This window comes from Hippoglossus hippoglossus, chromosome 21, assembly GCF_009819705.1.
Source record: "Hippoglossus hippoglossus isolate fHipHip1 chromosome 21, fHipHip1.pri, whole genome shotgun sequence".
Taxonomy (NCBI): Eukaryota; Metazoa; Chordata; class Actinopteri; order Pleuronectiformes; family Pleuronectidae; genus Hippoglossus; species Hippoglossus hippoglossus.
In genome coordinates, this window is record NC_047171.1 from 12758139 (window position 1) to 12779544 (window position 21406).

The 21406-nt window shown below is 39.5% G+C and overlaps 3 protein-coding genes across 5 annotated transcripts in view; 2 read left to right on the forward strand and 1 right to left on the reverse strand.

Annotated features, from left to right (window-relative positions):
- The first annotated feature begins 698 nt into the window (after positions 1–698).
- ssb (small RNA binding exonuclease protection factor La) lies at positions 699–5635 on the forward strand. Its single transcript, XM_034573203.1, has 12 exons — positions 699–888; positions 2082–2172; positions 2254–2357; positions 2809–2983; positions 3205–3312; positions 3392–3495; positions 4058–4129; positions 4206–4248; positions 4353–4493; positions 4581–4767; positions 4875–5000; positions 5090–5635. Exons 2-12 carry the CDS (start codon positions 2116–2118, stop codon positions 5167–5169), a joined length of 1197 nt encoding a protein of 398 aa, XP_034429094.1. The 5' UTR covers positions 699–888; positions 2082–2115; the 3' UTR covers positions 5170–5635.
- mettl5 (methyltransferase like 5) lies at positions 5191–7324 on the reverse strand. Its single transcript, XM_034573204.1, has 7 exons — positions 7067–7324; positions 6868–6982; positions 6608–6792; positions 6047–6129; positions 5848–5899; positions 5728–5777; positions 5191–5307 (listed from the first exon to the last, which is right to left on the reverse strand). The coding sequence occupies exons 1-7, from the start codon at positions 7164–7166 to the stop codon at positions 5266–5268; spliced, it is 627 nt and encodes a 208-aa protein (XP_034429095.1). The 5' UTR covers positions 7167–7324; the 3' UTR covers positions 5191–5265.
- Positions 7325–8042: 718 nt separating this feature from the next.
- Positions 8043–21406, forward strand: part of ubr3 (ubiquitin protein ligase E3 component n-recognin 3) — a 40136-nt gene continuing 26772 nt past the window's right edge. The window contains exons 1-23 of one of the 3 annotated variants that reach the window (XM_034573198.1): positions 8043–8722; positions 9741–9880; positions 10094–10246; positions 10636–10791; positions 11164–11204; positions 11429–11495; positions 11579–11709; positions 11876–12104; positions 12859–13038; positions 13837–13970; positions 14127–14213; positions 14289–14354; positions 14440–14529; positions 14614–14742; positions 14834–14886; positions 14995–15128; positions 15386–15471; positions 15567–15708; positions 16597–16693; positions 18041–18182; positions 18958–19062; positions 19154–19324; positions 20621–20653. In XM_034573198.1, the coding sequence (XP_034429089.1) occupies positions 8289–8722; positions 9741–9880; positions 10094–10246; positions 10636–10791; positions 11164–11204; positions 11429–11495; positions 11579–11709; positions 11876–12104; positions 12859–13038; positions 13837–13970; positions 14127–14213; positions 14289–14354; positions 14440–14529; positions 14614–14742; positions 14834–14886; positions 14995–15128; positions 15386–15471; positions 15567–15708; positions 16597–16693; positions 18041–18182; positions 18958–19062; positions 19154–19324; positions 20621–20653 (3000 nt within the window). In that variant the 5' untranslated portion in view covers positions 8043–8288. The remainder of the gene's footprint in view (positions 8723–9740; positions 9881–10093; positions 10247–10635; positions 10792–11163; positions 11205–11428; positions 11496–11578; positions 11710–11875; positions 12105–12858; positions 13039–13836; positions 13971–14126; positions 14214–14288; positions 14355–14439; positions 14530–14613; positions 14743–14833; positions 14887–14994; positions 15129–15385; positions 15472–15566; positions 15709–16596; positions 16694–18040; positions 18183–18957; positions 19063–19153; positions 19325–20620; positions 20654–21406) is intronic. The other 2 variants (XM_034573199.1, XM_034573200.1) reach the window with 2 other exon arrangements.

Sequence of the window (21406 nt, forward strand, 5' to 3'; positions counted from 1 at the left end):
CTTTGTCTAGCTCAAACTAATGCAGTCCAATACAATAATGTTGCAATGAATCCTCCTTTTATGAAGGTTATAATGTCCAGTAATTGCTCATACTGTTTTAGGAGGTGTTCTCCTGTTCTGAATGTAGTTTGTTGCGATGTTATTCTGTACTACTCCACCCCATTAATTTCAGTGAAGGTAGTCTAAATAACACAAACATAAAATAATCATGAGGTTGAATAAATCTAAATCAATTCCAACAAAAATTAAACATAAAAACTTTGATGAAAGAAGGATTGATTGCCGAACTGTTAGTTCCTTGAAACACAGGAGGTATAACTGAAGTTGCAGAAGACCTTCAAACATACAAGGGATATTCACCATCTAGTCCTATATTCCAAAATGAGAATTAAAGTTAATTCATGTTGGTTGTAATGTAAACGCAAAGAAAGTTTATTTCTATAGCACTTTTTAACAACAAGGACATTCAAAGGGCTTCATATTGTACATCAAGACATGATATAAATGCAAACAATTCAAAGAGTCAAATGGAAATAATGAATAAACTGGAAGGGGAAAATTGAATTAGAATCTTAATATGTTGAATTGTTTAAAATAATAAATATGTTGCAAAGCAATTTTAAATATGGGGGTTTGTTTTGTAACGTTGCCAACGCTGTCTTCTTTATGCCAGTAGTTATTGTGGGGGGAATCACAGCGACACCCTGAGGATGTGAGCGGCACCACACACGTCCGCTCCCGTAGCGAGGAGCAGCTGTAGCGCTAAAACAAACTCTTTTTGGTCCTCGCTGTTCGCCGTAGCACGCAGTCCCACAACGTGCAGGCGACGAAGTGAAGCAATTTTAGATTTCAGCAGAAAACCCGCTGCTAGCGCCGACTCTTCGTACTGTAAGTTTCTGCTTCCTAACACAAAACTACGAGCTTTATAGTGTTTTTGTGTCACCTGGTTAATGTTAGCAGCTTTACAAACGAGCGCAATAGACATTATTCAACGTTAGGCGTGTTTTAGCGACATGCTGACACGAGACAGGAGTTACGCAGTTTTCTTAATGACTTAAAGAACTAATTTAACTTAACGCGAACAAGCAACTAGCAGCCGACTAACTCTCACGTTGGATAAAACATGTTTTAGCAGCCGTGTCTACACCCGAAAACATGTCCGAGTGTACAGCTGGTGCACGCAAGCTAACCTAGCGTGTTAGCCATCAAGCTAGCGGCAGCACCGGCAGCGTGAGATCGGGGTAAATGAAAAATGTCCACTCCTCATGGCAATCATGCTCAGATGTTCTCATTTTGCCAGTTTTAAATCTGCTGATTGGATTATCATATTCCTGATCATTATGTTCCAGCTGCTGAACATCTGCCTAATCTTGTTTTGTGGATTATTTTGTTGGTATTTATCCAAAACAAACTACAAATGTATTTAATTTTACTGAATAATTCTAATGGCTAAAAAGACCCGACAGGACGGGTTCAAACAAATCTAAATAAATCGGAAAGAAAAAAACTCATGGTATATGGCCCTCCATTTATTTCCATTTGCAATGTGCAATTTTAATTTAATTTACTAAACTTTTCTGTGCTCATTTTTCATACACAGAGACTGAGTCGAACCAAACAATGTAGATACTCAAATGTTTATAAAAATTGCAATAAGTACAAATTCTAGCAGGGATGTGTTAAGGTTTACAAAGTTTAACTTCAACACATGCCTACAATACTAAACGTTATTAAAAACTGTGCTGAACACCAAGAGATTAAGGACAAACCACGGTTACAATAAATGAATGTACATGATTGTATATTATTTACTTGATGTATGTATTGCGGTGGCAGATAATTAGGGTGTCAGTGTTTCAATCAAATAGTCAGAGTTTATAAAATAGTAAAAAGGATCATTGTAATTTTCAACTCAATAATATCAAATTTGGACTGATGTAAAAACAAACTTGAAGGAGGATAAGTTTCCATTATTGAGAAGCTAGAATTAGTGAATATTCAGCTAAATGACTTAGGCCATTACTCAGCAGATTTGTTGTGGATTTATTTGCTGTAGACATAATAATTGTTTGTTGTTTTAGGACTTGGTGTTACTGTTGTCTCCACTGGACAATCATGGCAGAAAAGCAAGAGATGTCTTCAATTGAATTGAAAGTGGCACGACAAGTAGAGGTAATTGCAATGCTTAATTTTTGTTTATATTAATGTAACAATGACATTTAACTCACAGAAATCTATTTCATTCTCACCTAGTACTACTTTGGAGATCACAATCTTCCCAGGGACAAGTTTCTGAAAGAACAACTGCAGCAGGATGAAGGCTGGGTGCCTTTGGAGACGATGCTTAAATTCAACAGGTTTGCTATTTTCTCAAACTGCTCCTTACAACGCCTGGGACAGAGGTTGTCGCACCTTGTACATGTTGTTAATCCCTATGAAGCAAACTGGGGTTGGTGAATATGGGCTATACAAATAAAATTTAAACAGGTAGGACAAGGTTAATGTGCTCCCTCAAACCTGTCCCTTAAGTGTACCTGTTAGCAACCAGATCACATTTAGCCACAACGTGCACACACAAAACGGCCACACCTCGTAAACAGAGAGATATTCATTATTATTATTATTATTAGAAACTCAGCTCAACTGGTAAGAAGCCGGTGTGACTCTGCACACTTGTGTTCTCATCAAGCCTAATGGAGCAGTATCATCCAGTGTCTGTAGTTATGTACTGTCACTGCAGTAAAATGCTGTGCTTGCTTTCTTTCCTTCCTGCTCAGAGTGTTTAAAACATTTGCGTTCTCCTCCCAGACTGAAGACTTTAACTACTGACAGCAGCGTCATTGTTGCAGCTCTCGAGAAATCCAAGACCGGCCTCTTGGAAATCAATGAAGACAAGACAAAAATCAGGAGGTCTACAGATAAACCCTTACCTGAACTGAACGATGAATACAAAGACGCCGTTAAACACAAATCTGTGTACATTGTAAGTTTATGAATTGATTTCCACACATAAAAAAAATAGTCTTTGTAGATGCATACATTTTCTTGTATTCCCACTGTATTGAAATATACATCAGACATTTTTGTTTTAAAACTTTATTATAAATTCACAGTCACATAGTCTTCTATTTTCCAACTTTAGATCTTGGTGTTTTCTGCTGCTGTGTCGTGTTTCTGTAATGTTTTTTATCTTTAAACATCTAGAAAGGTTTTCCTCTTGAAACCTCCCTCGATGAGATTCAGGAGTGGTTGAATGCAAAAGGCGACATAGAAAATATTCAAATGAGGAGAAACCTGCAGAGGCAGTTCAAGGTAATATGTTTGTATTTATCACTCAAGTTTGTTTTTCTGTGTTTTTGGAGGAGATTTTTTATTACTTGTGTCTTTGCAGGGATCAGTGTTCATCTGTTTTAACACAGAAGAGTCATCCAAGCAGTTCCTTGAACGTTCAGACATAAAATCATTCAAGGACAATGAGATGCTTGTGTTATCAAGGTAAGTTGTGCTGCTTCTTGGTTTAAGCTTTATCTTCAGTGGACAAATTCTGTGTAGTGATTTTAAAAAAAAAATTAAAAAAAAAGGAAGCACCACATCTGAGAAAGGGTACAAGTGGACTTATTCTGCTGGATGAAACGCATTTGGAAGTTTTTGCACCCTTCAAGTCTGTCAGTCATTTCCAGAGCTTATTTCACTTTCTTGAGCTCTCAGGGTGCTTCTTCTGAGCTGCTTTTGAGAAACTAGATAATGGAAGTACTGTTAGTCATTCTTACCTGTTGTTGGTGCCATGGATATGTGCTGTCGGATTACGCTGAGTGTAAAAAATATTACTGGTAATGTGTCTGATACAAAAAATGGGTGTACTATCACATTAAACTACATTTGACATGGCATTGAGTCCACCAGGACGTTACTACCTTATTATTGAGAAACTGTTTCAAATATGTTTGTACGGGTAAAATGCACTTAAGATGATCCAAAGATCTAGAGGAATAGATTAATGCACCAGATAGATTAATTACTTAAGACAGTAATCATTTGATTGCTGTTATACTTTCAGGGAAGACTACCATGCAAAGAAGGCTGAAGAGCGAAAACAGTTCAAACAAGAGACAAAGGCAAAAGCAAAACAGTAAGTACACATGCAATACCATTTTGTCCTAGTATTCAGTTTATAAAAACATTTCTGACAAAAATATATTATTTAGAGACAAGGAGCAACTGCAGAAAAATACAGAAGATAAAGAAATGGTAAGATCCCCTCAAGTGTTAATCACCTTATATTCTGCCACTGCGATGGACTCATACAAACGTGTTATGGCCACCTTAATAATAAATTGTTATTTGTGTTGCAGGGTCTGCTCCTGGACGAACAGACAGGGTGCTTGTTGAAGTTCAAAGGGGAGCTCGAAGATGTTTCCCGAGAGGACTTTCATGAATTGTTCTCAGGGCACGGAAAGATAAAGTGGGTTGACTTCACACGAGGAGCTAAAGAGGTAAATAAAATCTGCACCACTCGCAGCCTCGAACTCAGGATGAAGAGATCGGGTTGTTAAAATGTTTTTTTTTACCTTCCAAACAAGGGTACCCTCCTTTTCGATGGAAACGCAAAGGAGGCGTTTGACAAGGCCAAGGAGGCAAACAAAGGAGAGCTAAAAATCAAGAACAACAGCGTTACATGGCAGGTGCTTGAGGGAGACGAGGAGAAAGACGAGCTGAAGAAGATCATCGAAGCTCAACAAGAATCTTACAGCAGGTCCAGGGGTAGAGGTGAATACTAAACTTCCCAACTGAATGATTTGTAGATCAATATATAAGCTCATCTGTTATTTACAGTATTGATTAGTTTTTCCTGATGCATCTTGTTCGCCTTAAAGGTGGTAGAGGAAGATCAGGCGGCAGAGGAGGAAGAGGAGGACGAAGGGGAAGAGGTGGAAGGGATCAAAGCAGAGGTCGGTACCAAGGCAAAAAGACGAAATTTGATAGTGGTGATGAAGACGATGGTGAGTGCAGCATCTTAAGTACTTCCTAATTTGTTATGGCAAGATAATTAGACTTTTAAAAATGTATTTACTTTGCTTTTCTTCTCCAGCACCCGCTGCCCCAAAGAGAGAACGAGAAGATACAGACGGTCCTGCAGCAAAGGTCGCCAAAACTGAAAACGGATCTTAGTCACACGGTCACAGCCAGAGATTTTTTCTTTTGTGGAAACATTTATTATAAACAGTTAAAATGCAGAGACAACTTAAATCCATTCCAGTGAAAGCTTCAGGCTTTGGAGAATCGAAGGAAATCCACCTGGATGTCGACCTAGAGAAACGATTTGCAATGATTGGCATCAGTTTTTCAGCATTTTAAGTCCCTGTATTATATTGCGCCTCCTACATTAATTATGTACCTTTTGTTTGTAAGATCTTTTTTTAATTTTATCATATTCAGCATAAAGACAGTCATTTGATTTCACTGGGACATTTTAGTTGGTCTTGTAAGGCCCGTGTGACATCTAGCGTTGTGCGCCATTGTGTGTTTTGTTTTTCCTTGGTAGAATTCCTACATTACGTGAGAACATCTTATTTGCTATTTTGTTTTTTTTATGTTTGCATATGTGAATAGCAAATAAAACATTTATTAAAATGAATTTTGTTTTTGTTTTTGTGTGTTTGTCAAATACAGCTTCAGATATCTGCAGGAAAACATCTGACACTGGTGTGATGCAGCTCATTAGCTTACCGATTTCTTTTTGTGGAATTTATAAGATGCTGGCAAGTCATATCTCAGCTCTGTAAAGAAAACACATAGTCAGACTTCAAATATTTTAATTGTAGAGGATATGTACTGTATTTTTCTTACCTGCGATAACTTCCATCTTAACTCCCCAGTCCTTAGCCTTCTTTTGTATGTGCTGTAGATGGAGGATTACACATCAGGCATTACACACACTATAGATACCAGAGATGTAGACATGAAATTAACTAAACTGAGATTTGATCATTAGTTTTGACCACGTCATTGAAGGGACGTGGTCAACAGGTGATGGGTATGAACTTACTTCTCGTGTTGTTGTTTTATGAAGTGAGTACACTGCTGTCTTTGCCATTGTTAAAGCAGCCTTTAGGAACTTCATGTCCATCCCTTAAAGAGTAAAAGCAACATTAAAAACTACATATAACATTAGAGCTACAGGGACCTACATTGATTTTTTTTTTATATGATTAATTAACAGAGGAATCTGCTCTGAATGTGCAGAACTATTGTGTTGTCAATGCAAAGTATTTTAATCTCAAATGAAAATCTCAGCAATAATATAGATGAAGTCATTTTTCAAACCATGTCCAAAGGAAGGTTGTTCAGGAACTTGTGAACATGGGAATTTGTCTCATCTCTAACATATGTCCCTTATGTACTGAATGTTACATAAAGTCAGAAAAAGGCCACTATTGCATTATGGGAATTACAGTATTGAGTATTTATGGATCTTGATGCAAAGTACGTTTTATGAATCAGAATATTTCACCCTCTCCTGTTCACACATCTGTCGTTCAGAAGTGCCAAACCTAATGGATGTGAAATACTGAATCATTGGAGCAGCACTTTTAAAACGAGCCCTCACCTTGGTTGTGTTTTGTCCCAAACGGTGGATTCATTATTACGGTGTCAAACTTTGAGGCGTAAGCATCTGGGTCCAGAGAGCAGAGATCACACTGGACCAGATCCACGTTGGAAATCTCAAATTCCTCTGCATTTCTTCTGAATATTTCCAGTGCGTCCTCGTCGATGTCGAAGCCAACGCACAAACTGCAGAGGAGAGAGGGTGTGAGGAGGGGAAACTCCTTTAAAAACAAATGTGTGAGGACAATCAAAAGCTCTCACCCTGCATCTAGCATCGCAGCTCCGATGCTGAGGACACCACAGCCACATCCCAGATCTGCCACCAGTCTGCCCTCAATGTCCTCAAATGTGTTGTGGATAGTGTAAAGCATGCATGCTGCAGGAAGAGATAAAACGCAAAGTTAGTGACAACAATCTCTCCACACAAACTCCCAATAAGCACATGTTTATCTGCTCCAACCTGCAATATGAGGACTGGTTGGATACTGCTCGAGAAGGATTTTTGGTTCGTCAAACCCGTCCACCTGCTGAAGACAGCTCTCCAACTCTTTCAGTTTCATCACTGGAGACTGGGACAACACAACATGCGAGGATCCAGCTCCACAACCCAGAGATCAGCAACTTCTCACGATCTTCTTCAGCTGTGATCTGTGAGGGTGTAAACATTCAGCATGGCTCCAGACGACTTCCGCTGGGGAGTGTGCATCCTTCAAAACAATCCGACCCGATCGAGGCCAATCTCGATAGTTCCTGTTCCTGTTGTAATAAAAAGTAGTTCATATACATGTACATACAAACACACACACAGAGGGAAACAAATTATAGATACACACACAGAGAGAAAAAGAGAGAGAGTGAGAGAAAATATTAATAATGAAAAAAATGTCATACATATATGTATATACATATACAATTACACACATGCACACAGATGAAAAAAATATAGATACAGAGAGAGAGAGAAAATAATATTAATGAAAAACTATTTGTACAAATACATATATGCATATACATATACAAACACACACACATATATATATAGGATGCACCCTGTGTGTGTATATCATACATATATATGTATAATATAGAGCGAGAGAGAGAGATTAAATAATGTTCTGGTCTTCATGGTCTCATTTCATTTATGGGGGCACTTGCATAATAATTTCTCTTTATCAGTGCGATGATGATGGTGATGGTGATGATGATAATGATGATGAAGATGATGATGATGGTGACATTATGATGAGGTTGATAATTATGATGAGGATTGTGATGATAATGATGATGATGAGGAAGATGATGAGGATGATAATTATGAGGATGAGGATTGTGATGATGAGGGTGACGATTATGATGAGGATGAGGATTATGATGATGATGATGATGATGGGACGGTCCCACACAAGGTTATCAGTTGCCTAGAAACAAGCGAACACAACGTCCCCGCGGTGACTGTGTATGTTCCGTGTAAACGTCCGCTCGGACTCTGCTGGATCAAATACCTGTTCGAGGCTCAGCGGGATTAAAATACTTCACACCACATTTATTTGCATTCACTGCGGACGGAGAGCACATCGGGAGTCCGCCAGCCAACTGCGAGGCGACGGGTCGTATCGCGAGAAAGCCCGAGAACATGGAAACAGGACAACAAAAATAAATTTGTGGACAACAAGCCAGAGTGCATGATGGCGGCGTCGCTGCTGCGCCGGGACAAGAAGACCACTGCCGTCCACTTGAAGGCAGACTTAACCCGGACTGACGATACCAGCGGGGTCGGGCAACTCCAGGAGCTGCTCGACGTTGTGCTAAATCCCGAGAAACCCGCGGCGGACACGGAGGCGCTGGACTGGTGCAAATGTCTCATTGCAGGAGGCGAAGGTTTCGAGGAGTTCTGCAAGACGGTCCGGTCCTATGACAACGCGACCCTGTGCGGCTTGGTGTGGACCGCCAATTTCGTGGCGTATCGATGCCGGACCTGTGGCATCTCCCCGTGCATGTCCCTGTGCGCCGAGTGCTTCAACAACGGAGACCACACGGGCCACGACTTCAACATGTTCCGAAGCCAGGCTGGCGGGGCCTGTGACTGTGGAGACAGTAATGTCATGCGAGAGACTGGGTAAGACCGAATTAGCTGCGAGCTAAGCTAGCTAGCTAGCTAACGAACGGGTTCAGCCGGGTGTCGCTTTGACAGCTCTCGGATGGAAATAGTCCAACGTGGTTATTTACTGCGCTGTCGTCGGCAATCGTGGGAGAGACATGTTTGAATGTTCTGATAATTTTAATAATTTGCTCGCAGAAAAGGTTCGATACAGCAGCCGAGCCTGGATGGTTCACCAGCACAGCCGTTACAACCATAACATTAATGTCATGCTCGTTGCCACAACTGGAGGCTACAACAGATCCCTGTGACACAAACATGAGTCTGCATGTTGTGTCATTAATAATCTTGAAGACTGATGTGTTGCTACAGCTAATCCAGCTGTTATATGAACAGTGGAAACCAGTCTGTCTGACATATCTCCATTCGTGATGATGCTGTCTGTATTAAAGAGATGGACAAAAATATACCCATCCAAAACAGTGTGACAGTGGCCCACCTAGTACTTTTAAGTCTTTTAATAATAATAATAATAATAATGTCTTTATTTATACAGCACTTCTGTTAAGAGCTTCACGAAGAAAAAAACCCAAGCAAAAAGAACACAAAAACAATTAAAGACAGCCATAAAAGAATACAAAATACAAATTTATCCATGACCACCTAATATAATACTGATAATAACTGATTTGTGTGTAGCAATTACTGTGTAGTCTTAAGCAATATGGGTGAGGGCTGTACTAGTCTGTGTGTTGCAATGAATCACACCATGTGTATTTACAGAGATTAAAAATACTTCCCCATACACTCACCTTGGTTTAATCAACAAATCCTGAACATTTGTAACATCAGCCCAACCCCAATACTCAACTCTTATGAAATTCGAAATAAAATAATCATTACTGAGCCTCTTTCCTGATCATGTAGGTCAGAAGAATTAAATAATAAATGAATTAAAAATGAAGTTGAGAGAGATTTGGCTGATTTGTGGTCGGTGAGTTTTCTGCAACAGTAACATTCGTATGTTTCTCTTCAGATTTTGCAGACGACATCGGTTGAGAACAGGAGAAAATGTCCCCTCAATACCTCGAGACCTTCTCTTGATGTCTGAGATGGTTCTTCCTCGCTTCATCCTGTGTATCATACAGTACCTGAGGGATGGATATGTCGAAGCAGGTAAAAACACTCACAACAACGACCTTCTTTTAATATAGATATGGAATATTAATGGGACCAATTTAACCAGTAAAAATGTCTTGTGTTGGGAACCATATCAAATTCAAAACACGGTCTGCTGTGTCACACAGATACCGTTGTGTTATACAACCGTTTACATCACCAATTACGTATTGAGTCTCGTGGCTTCTATCTGTTATCTTGCTTCGTCAGACACCACAACTGAAAGAGATCTACAGAAAGTCCTGCAGCAGCTGGAGCCTCAGATCTCTTTCCTGGAGGAGCTCACCAAGATGGGCGGAGCAATGAGGACTGTGCTGACGAAGATCTTGACCAATCAGCAAACATTCAAAGAGTTGAGCATGGGTAAATATCTACACTCCTGTTTGTGTTAAAACAACATAGAGTGAGACCACAATAATTTAAATAAGAAATAGCTTGTAGTGGTCTAAGGTCTTATGTCACTTTGCTATTGTTTTATTCTCATCTGTTGCTGTTGATGTACAACAGCTACTTGCTTGGAAAATGTAGACTGTGCTTGATCTTCTCAAGCACTTATATAAAAAGACAAAACCAGAAATAAAACATGTACTAAAATTGACCACCACTATTAACAAATAAAGTAATTGAAAGAAGGGAAAAATTCCCTTTTCTTCAAATTCTGCATACTAGCTTCAAATTAAGTTTTCTTCAGCTTGAGATTTCAACACAACTCTTGTTGTTACAGTGTCGAGTGTTTTTCTTCTTTGTTGCAGGCCAAGAGGAGAATTTGTACGCTAAAAAGAACTATGACAAGTATTTGTCAGCGTTAAAGAATTCCGGTCTGGTGTCTGTGGAGGAGAAAAGTCAAGGTGCTGCTGCTGATGTCACTGTTGGTGCTGAAGGAGGTGCAGGGGCAATGGTCCTATTGGGTAAGATAACATAACATTTAATGTGAAGCATATTTGGGAAATGGCTTATCCTTGTTCATCTGGATGAATTCCTCACAGGGGTCAAAGTCTTGCTTTTGCCAGAAATAATAAGTTATTGTCAGACATTACTGTTAGAGAGATCAAACTTTGCCGAAGTGATTTTGAATGTGTTAGAACATTTCACGTCTTGTTCTAACCAATGCTGAATACTGCTGTTTGAACAAATTGTCCCTTTTTGAAAATTGTTATATTTCAGAAATGTGCTTTGTGTTTGTCTAATGTCTAAAGATGATGCAAATTTATACTTATGTATTTGTTTTAATTAATAAAAGATATCCGTTTATTATTTATGTATGCTTTTATTTATTTTAGGAACCACTGCACCAGGGGGCCCAGATGAGTCTAGTAAAGAGGTTTGTGTCAGGATCAAACACATAAAACCTTAATGACCATTTTCAGTTGAATCTACGTTCAGACTTCAAAAGTTTATTCTGTCATTTGTTATTAGTATATGAATAAATATCTATTATATGTGAACAAATTATGATAAATCACAATTTAACAGATCCACTGAAGTTTAACTTGATGTGAACTGATGTACAGTTACTATAAGTGTTCGTTTTATTTTTACTCCCAGGAAGATCAAGATGCTGGGCAATCTGTTGGTCAGAGGAAGAGGGTGAAGCTGAGCAGCAGTACCAAAGGTAAAAATGGAAAGAAAATGTAATGCAGCAATAAATTTAACATGAATTACCTAATTTATTATGAGTCTTTTTTCTGCCCTCAGACCCAAGGATTATTGATTCTCTGAAGCATAAATGCTTTCTGGAGGAGTTGCTGTTCTGGACAATAAAGTACGAGTTTCCGCAGAAGATGGTCACCTTCTTACTAAACATGTTGCCAGATCAAGATTACAAGGTATTTCTTATTTTGTGTTTGCATTTATTCACAAATATGTCTCGTGTTGCTCTAGTTTCCCTCTCAGATGTGTCCGTGAATTGAAATTATACTTTAAACAGAGAGACAAAATCGTAACAGTCAGTTTAAATTGTGTTGTGGGTTTTTCCCTTTTCCTCTCTGGCAGATCACCTTTACAAAGACATTTGTTCAGCATTATGCATTCATCATGAAAACGCTGATGAAAAGCCATGAGTCGGACACCATGTCCAATCGCATCGTACATATCAGTGTGCAGCTGTTTAGCAATGAGGAGCTGGCTCGACACATGACAGAGGACTGTCACCTGCTGGACATAATGGTCACAGTCCTCCTCTACATGATGGAGAGTTGCCTTATTAAAAGTGAACTTCAAGGTAAGTTGTACAGATGTGTTGGATTCTGCACAGCTCATCCGACTCTTCACATGTAATTATTGTAAAGAATGAAGTAGACCGATGTAGGGATGCTTATTACGGATCACTGCACAAACACTGTGGCAGTGAACATGGTAGAACTGTTGCTTTATCAAACTGAAATTTAAGTTTTAAGATGGAGCTTTTATGTTGTATCTCAAAATATCAAATTGCACACACTCAGTCAAAAGATCCTGTGTAATGGATTGAGCCCGAGGGAATGGATAGCATCATACAAGGTGGTCCTTAGTCTTTGTTGCTCATCATTAGCTCTAAATTCATAAAGACGACATCCAATTTGTATTAGTAGAAGACCTGGTACATGAATCCTGTGAATTGTTCAATGATGTAAAAATGGAATTGCTTTTCAAACAAAGAAATGCAACTGTTAATTTTTTATTTCTAATCATTTTCAGTGTAGACGAAAACATGCACAGATGTTTCATCCCTCTGGCCTTTCTAATGTTTACAGGGTCTGAGTGAAATGAGCTTCAATTTATCATTTGAGTGCCGTCCTATTTATTTTTAAACTCTGCAGATGACATTGTCTTTCTGTATTGGCAGCCAGGTGTTGAAATTGCAAGTGAATTGTCTCTCTATATATTTGCCTATTTCTTTCAATGTGTTGCCTATACATATTAAAAAACTGCTGTAACCTAACGTGCACGTTCGTTTCCCCCCCCCCCCCCCCCCCCCCCCCTTTTTTTTTGTTTAGATGAAGAGAACAGTCGTCACGTTGTGGTGAACTGTAGCGAGGCACTATTGAAGAACAACACCTACTGGCCGTTAGTTAGTGATTTTATTAACATCCTCTCACACCAAAGTGTAGCGAAAAAGTTCCTGGAGGACCACTCCCTGCTGATGCTCTGGATGAGCTTTGTGTCATTCTTTCAAGGTAAAACAGGATTTCAACCTGAGCAGTAAACAGACACACTCATGCACTGAAGGTAGCAGAGTTTGTTGTGATTTCTCACATTCAGATAATAGTTGCACAAATTGAGGCAAATACTCAAGAAAGATGTGTTTTATTTGTATTTGATTGGAATTTACTCGTTCCCCATTTGTTCTATTGTGACAGTCTGGTGGTTTCTCCATTACCCATGACTATCAATATGATATGTCTGTCATTTGGGATGGAAGCAACATGAGGTCAAACACAACAGCTGATTTAAATCACAGCTCATCATACTTGTGCACATTTTCAAATTTAGACTTTATATACCCTCAATATGCTTAGTCAAGATAAAGGTGACCTCATCTGGCCCCTGGTAAAAATACCCCTAATAGAAAGAGTGAGTTGTGGGGTGCATGACGCTTTATCACTGAATTAGAATTGAGGCTAGTGCATTTGCCATGTGAACTGTACCACCGCCCTAAAAATAACACTCACCCTTGCACAGTGGGTTTGAGTATCCTCTTGCAGAGGCACTGTGCAGTGTCACTATTAGATTGAATGCATGTCTGCTGAACTACTTTTGCATTTAATTCTGCTGTTTCATAACCGTTCTTTGGCAGATATTAGAGTTTAGAGAATTATATCAGGGATCACCAGATATTCACTTAACTTAAAAAACTGCTCACTCTTTGTGATTTTCTTTCCCCCCTATTTAACTGATAGTTTATGTTAGCGTATAGACTTCATGTAGCATCTGTCAACTGTCTAACTTTTCAAAACAATTTCCTGCTGTGACAGGTATGAACCTGAACAAGCGGGAGCTGAATGAACATGTGGAGTTTGAGTCCCAGACATACTATGCAGCGTTTGCAGCAGAACTTGAGGCATGTGCACAACCAATGTGGGGTCTCTTAACACACTGCAAAGTCAAAGTAAGTCCCGTCTTCACACCAGGACTGCTCTCACACACAGCTCCCATATCCTGATGGTCTTGTTTACCGGAACATGCCGCATACATATCCTGTACTTAACGCCCTTAATGTATAAACCTGCATTTATTTTAAAAACATTAAATTATGTGTTAACAGGAGACTCAGGAATATACTAAAACTGTGGTTCGCTACTGTTTGGAGACCCTTCAGATCTGGTTTGATTCCATTGGCTTCGTAGACGAGGTAAATTAAAACAACAAAGTGTTATGAGCAAACATTCCTCTTTCCTGTTTCTCACGATTTATGTGTCTCTCACAGCCTGCTCCAAATCAAGTGACTTTTCACCTGCCACTGCACCGCTACTATGCCATGTTCCTCAGTAAGGTATGTCAGACAGTCTCATCTCTTAAAGACACGCAGGCATATCTTTTTATGTGGTTTAAAGTTAATCGTGCGGTTTAAAATTCAGGCTGTAAAGTGCCAAGGCCTGGACCTGGACAGTCTCCTGCCTGACCAAGAGATGCTGATGAAGATCATGGTGCATCCACTCCAAATCCAGGTCTGACATTTACAATTTGTATTCACCTGCCTGTGTTCGTAGCCATGTTTTGATGAACACTGTGTTTTTTTTTTATTGCTGTAGGCAAGCCTGTCCGAGATCCACAGCAACATGTGGGTCAGGAATGGACTACAGATCAAGGGACAGGCTATGACCTACGTACAGTCGCACTTCTGCAACTCCATGATTGACCCAGACATTTATCTGCTCCAGGTTAGAATTGCTGAATCCCATACATGTATTCATTTAATTTTTTTGTTTTGTTATTTTAAATCCTTTTATGCACATGTTTCTTGGTTTACAGGTGTGTGCGTCGAGGCTAGATCCTGACTACTTCATATCAAGTGTTTTTGAGAGGTGAAGCATCTCATACACATTATTTTCTTGTTCCTGCAGCATGCACTTAAATTCACACACAGCTTAGTAGTCATACCAGCATTTTACACTCTGTTGTCTGTAACACAGGTTTAAAGTGGTCGACCTGCTGACTATGGCGTCTCAGCATCAGAACGCCGTGTTAGACTCTGAGCAGGAGAGGCCGATGCTGGAAGGAGCTCTCACCTTCCTGGTCATACTCACGAGCCTGCGTGTACATTTGGGTAAGTTGTACATAAATACAGTGATTACCACAATAATAAATACCTTACTATATGATAATGTAGCTCTACAGTGAATACAGATCTGTGAACTATGACGAGCAGTGCAATTATTTATCCTTGTCAAGGAAACTTTCACAGTTAGAGACTGGGTGATCATCTCATGGCTTATTGCTGCATCATTGGGAGACATTGAAAAATGATTAATGTTTGGGGCTGTACTTTGTCAGTTATTCACTCTCACTCATTCTCACCAACAGGGATGACGGACGATGAGATCCTTCGATCTGAGATGGTCTCACAGCTGTGTATGAATGACCGCACACACAGTGCACTCTTGGATCTTGTATCCTTCAGTATTTAACAGATGCATTACATGGCTTATAGATATTTTCAGTTTTCCCCAGACAATCTTTTTTCTCCTTAAGAGTGTTTTCTTAGATTCCTGAGAATCCCAACCCAAAGAGTGGCATTGTACCAGGGAGTTGTAGTTTTGAGGAGATGCTCTCTTCTGTGGCCGACTTCAAAGCCCCAGTGTTTGAGCCCGGAGGCTCGATGCAGCAGGGCATGTACACACCTAAAGGTAGGATGAGTTGATTACTCAACATTTGAACAGGTAACCTGTCATTTGAAATTACTGAATACTTGTGCTGGAAAGCCTGTAATTCAAAGTGCCTAATAGCGACACCATAGCACTGTGGCCGGTCCAGATTATTTTAATATCAAGTTTGGCTCAATGTTACAAAGACTCAAAGTTCCCAGCCACTCAGGCCAAAAAAACTGAATTCGATACCTGCAGGACCTCCAGTGAAGAGGTAGATGTTTCTATCTGCTGTCCTCCACTGAGCAAGTCTAATTATAACAGTAAGAAGGACTGCTATGTGAAGGGAATTGGGCATTTCAGATTAAGAGAAAATGGACAAAATAGATTAAAAAAAGTACAGCATGTGATATTAACAGAATCAGTGGGCTGGTTTTGTAATTAATGGAAAACCTATTATTTATAGTGCTTTTATTAATACCTTATTGGGAAGAACTCACTACTCCAGTCCAACAAATGTTTTTATTTTTGCGCAAGTTAAATATTGTGGGTATACAAAAGTTTGAATTGCTCTACAGTAAGAAGAGCAATGTGTATATGTATATACTGGCACATACAATAATGTTTTTCAATAAATCAGATCAGATGATCCTGCGTACATAAACTAATTTGCTTTAATACACTACGTTTTATACTATTTTTATTCTATTTTTGTATTTTTATCTATTACACTGTAATGTGTCTCCTTATCTGTGAGCTATGTTACTATTTGAATCACTGGGACACTTCATTCCACTGTCATTAATGTTCCTGACCACTTGGGGTCAGGCTTACACCACTCACAAAGAGGAGGTGAAAATGGTGAGAAAGTGAATCAGGGTTGCTTTGCAGCAGAGTTAACAAATCATTTCTCTCCCTTTTCTCAATTAGCCGAGGTGTGGGAAAAGGAGTTTGACCCCATCATGGTCGTTCTCAGAACAGTCTACCGGCGTGACGTCCAGTCAGCAATGGACAGATACTCAGCATTGTAAGTGAACACTGATGCCTTAATTTCCCCTCAGTAAATCCCTTGGTTGCAGCAGTGGTTTTCATTTAAGAATGTTATAGCAGAATGCTCTTTTTATCTGTATCCAGCTTGACAGTACTCTGTTCTTTAGTGGGAGTGTTAATGTTCAGTCATCCCTGACAAAGCCAACCTGCATCACGATCTGTTCAGTGTCACAGGGTCCCCTCTCTCACCTGCTCATGAAGGGACATGATAAGAAAGGTCAGGTCTGCTCGGTGCCAGAGCTGCTTCCAATTAGATAGCTGTCGAGAAAAATCAATTTATTATTTCAGGCTAAATTGTATTAGAATCGAGGAAATCTTTCTTCTTTGATTGCAGTAGAGACGTCTCGGTGAAGGTGGTGAAGGAAATTGTTTTAGAGTTAATTTTCTAAAAGGTTACTGGAGTGTGTGGGGGATGCTAAGTATACCATAGCGTCCTTCAGTGTTTGAAATCGTACTTGGGCATATGACCTTTTTCACAATGGGATTTTAGTAGAGCCCGGCCAATAATACTTTCCGACATGAACCTTTCACAGTCATATCGGTATCATTGTTTGTTTGCTGATATACAACAAGATGAAAACTTTAATTTTACAGAATTAACTGTGTAGAAAAGATGTAGATTTCTTCATAATATAATATATATATATATATTTGGTTGTGTTTTGTGTTTTATGTTATTTATAATAAGGTTTATGGTTAAACCGAAAAATAGCAAGCCTCAGTTACATTTCTTTGTTATAACGACAATTTAGGAATCATTTATTTTTTAAAATATCTATATAAACCTGTGTTGGAATTTTTTTATCTCCCTAATGATGGTGTCGGCATTAGCCCCCAAAAAATCCATATCATTTGGTCTTAAGATTTTAGCACATTTTAGTATAAGTTTAATTCAAAGTCTGGATAGATCAGTCATGTAGTGAACTGTATGTCCTTAATGTAGTATACCCTTTTCTCTGCCAGTATTTTCTTTTCCAAACCAAATGGAATGGAGCCATATTTCTCCTTGAAGCATATTGAAGCTGCCATTGCCACCTTCAGTCTGATACCAGCCTCATGTTGCTCATTCACGCTGTTTGGTTATGATGGATTGCCTGTCAAGCTGGCCTTGGTTTTATATAACAATGATCCCAATATCACTAATAGCGTGCGTGACCGTGATACCCATTGGCTGTGCTGTTGAATAGCCTGATATCTTTTTTACAGTGAATTATTCTATAACAGTGTCACCTCATCAAAGTGTGGAAATTCAAACTTCTGTTGCATGTAAGCTGATTGTCCTGCTGATATATATTTTTTTCTTGTCGATGATGTCTTCACCTAGTTTGAAACAGTCTGGGATTCACACTGGCAACCCTTGGCCGCCTTACAAGGAGAGGACTCCTCTGCACCCGTGCTACAAAGGCCTAATCAAGCTGTTGCACTGCAAGACACTGCACATTGTGATATTCACTCTGCTTTACAAGGTGAGCCTCAAAGACCATTCATGTGATAATGCAGTGCTGCCCTTGCATCTCAATTTACTCCTTGAACTTAATCAGAAGTGACTCTGTTTGCCATGTTTAATTGGTGCACAAGTAAAATGACTTAGCAAATAATTGGTGTTGACGTGTTACAAGAATTTGCTTGAATTCACGACAAAATGCAGAAGGTGCAGCACTAAATGAACAGACTGTGTAGATGAGGCATAATGCAGGAACCAAAGGACCAGTGCATTATGAGGTGTGCAGTAACTGGAAGAGCATTGGCGTAGTTAGTATCAATAATAAGAGATATTCTGATACTGATACCAGCATCCTCTTTACCTGGAAATCACTTCCTCGTCGCTCCAAAACATCAGTTGCACTGTACTGCCACTGGCAAGTACTGTTTTTAGAGCAGCTTAAGAAGAAGTCATTCCCAGTAGTGTAGCGTTAGCCAGAGCCTGCTAAAATGTTAGCAGTTTGGCAGTATTTCAAGCTGTTGGGTCCCACAAGCAAAACAGCAACATGTTCCTTAAGCAAGACTGTGCCTACGGGTGGCACCACTGTTGTAATTGTCAACACAATGATTTAGCAAAGTCCTGGTATCCTTATTGGTATCCGGAAGGGGAAAATGGTATTTAACATCTCCATCAGTATCCCATTTGTTTGGGGATCATGTTTGTACCGGTACCATTACAGGTCTAAGTCAAAGCAAAAATGTTGATGCACTTGCAGAAACATTTTCCTCAGGTTAAAGTAATGATTCATTATGTTATAGATATGGATGGATCATCCGAACATGTCGGAGCATGTGCTGTGCATGGTGCTGTACCTGATCGAGCTGGGCTTGGACAACCAAATTCAAGACAACAAGGACAATGAGGTGAGATACAAGAGCTGTGAATAGCAGTCTTCTGACTGTGTAGGCTCCCAAACCAGCATCCTTTTTTAAATTGTGTATCTTATACCTTAAGGAGCCTTGCATTGAGGAGCACTGCCATGACAGCTGGTTCCCTGGCACCAACCTCCTCTCCAACCTGCACCATGTCATCAACTTTGTGAGGGTTCGGGTCCCTGAAACGGCCCCTGAAGTGAAGAGAGAGGCCCCCCCCAGCACCAGCACTGAAGCTTCCTCTTATGGCCAGGTGAGAGTTCTGCTGAAGGCTCAGCTGAGTTATAGTGCCATTAATGACACTGCAATGCTGCTATAATAAAAACATCTGGAAGTGAGACTTCTAGTGAGTCTAGCTCTCAGTTTGTTATTCACTGTGTTCCTCCTGGCTGCACAAAATGTGGAGTTTCTCTCCTGTCTTTATACAAGAGTGCCGTCATTTGTTTTGAGGGCACTATGTCCTCATTAAATGTTTAAGGTATGAAATGATTTCCCTCAAATAGCTCCACATGTACAAGTTTCCTTTGCTCCTGCTCAAAACAGATTGTCTGCATCCAGCTACGCTGATATTGTGCAAATGACTTGTGCTTCAGTTTGAGTTCTTGTCCTCACTCTCAGGCTGCTCCAGTCCACTGGCACAACCTCTGCTGTCAGAAATGTCTGCCCTCGCTCCGGTGCTTCATGTGAAACTACATGAGCAAAATTCCTTTATATTTGTTGGTGAAAGAAGAGGAGACGAAATATTGAGTTCTGTTTCAGTCGTATTTACTGTGCTGGATATCAGATCATTTCAATTCAAATTTTCAGTTCAACCTTTATTTTCACTCAGAAATACATTGAGGTAGTAGGAACACATTTACCAAGAAAACCCAAATATGAAACTCAGGTAGCAGAGGTAAGAGCAAAGGAAAAGCCCTTGGAATTTTGTCAGATAAAACTTGACAAAAGCAGGATTAGATTGGCTATATATTATAATAACAAGGACATTTGACAAAGACAAAAACCTGATAAAAGGAACACCACCAGGCAACTAAAGAAAGTCACTTCTCCTGGCTACGAACAGCTGCCACATGTTGTAAAAGTGAGCTTTTTTAGTGAATTAAAAAAAAGCTGGTAGGTTCCAATGTTTCTCTCTTTATGGACTTTGTGCTAAATGAATCTAACTGGCTACCTGCTTAATAATTATGGTTAAGGCCTGATGAGTGTTGCCCTCATTAAGAAGTTAAGTAAGCGTATTTCCAGGAATGTTGAACTACAGCTTTAAATAATTCAACAATATAACAAGTACTGAATACAATGGCTTTTCTTGGATTGCAGGGACTGAATGTGTGAAGTACTTGATACATTTTCACAAAATCATTTATTAGTAATTAACTGACTTTACAAGTGTTCTTTTTGATATTCTTTTTTCCCCCATGTTTTTCTTTCAGCTGAGCCCTGGCATGTGCATGCTTCATTTACCAGGTTACATTGATGGTTTGGTGCTCATGGTGTGTTCATCTGTAACATCATCATCACTGTTGTTCACTTTGCTGTACTTGCTCCACAGAACTCCAGACGTCTTTCAGGGAATTGGAGAGAGGTAGCTGTCTTTTTCTAAACAAGGCTGATTGCTCTGATGCCACCAGCAGCTGCATTTGTCCATGTGATCTTTTACTCTCAGAGAATTTCCGTGCACGTGTTTGTTTTGTGCCTTTCAAAGGAGGTCTGCCTTGGTGTGTTATGGCGTGTGTATAATGTCGTGCTTCAGCAGTTTCCCTCCCTCTTGACTGCTGAAACTAATTATGTGTGTAATGCAGGTTTGGGTAAACGCTTTTTAACCGCATGTCAGTATGATTGATGTCGCCTTGACTGGGGTATATGATTTATGTTTATTTAACGGTGCAGCTCAGGTCCTTTTTGTCAGGTCAGGGCAATCCTTCAGACGGCTTGTGAGCTTTTACATGGGGAAGATTAGAATTTTTCTCAGGAATATGGTTGTTTTGAGCACTATCAGCAAAGGTATTCGTGAGACGTCAGCTGAAATTTTAAAAAGGACATCTAATTTGACATTTATATATATTGTCCCAGTCAGACTATGGTAATGAAGCACCTGTTCAATCCATCAAAGCCAATCGGACGATTACTGACATATTTGTAGGAGAGGGTGTTTGTGTTTGAAGACAAGTCAACCATCAAGTGTTTCATCTCTTTCTTCTCGCATATTGTGTTGATACAGTGGGGGCTTGATACTTGATGTGTATCAAGTGCTGTAAAATGAGTTTGTATCTGTGTGACAGTATTTGTACAACATTCATATTTGCATTGGGTTCTTGTATCTTAAATCATAGAACAT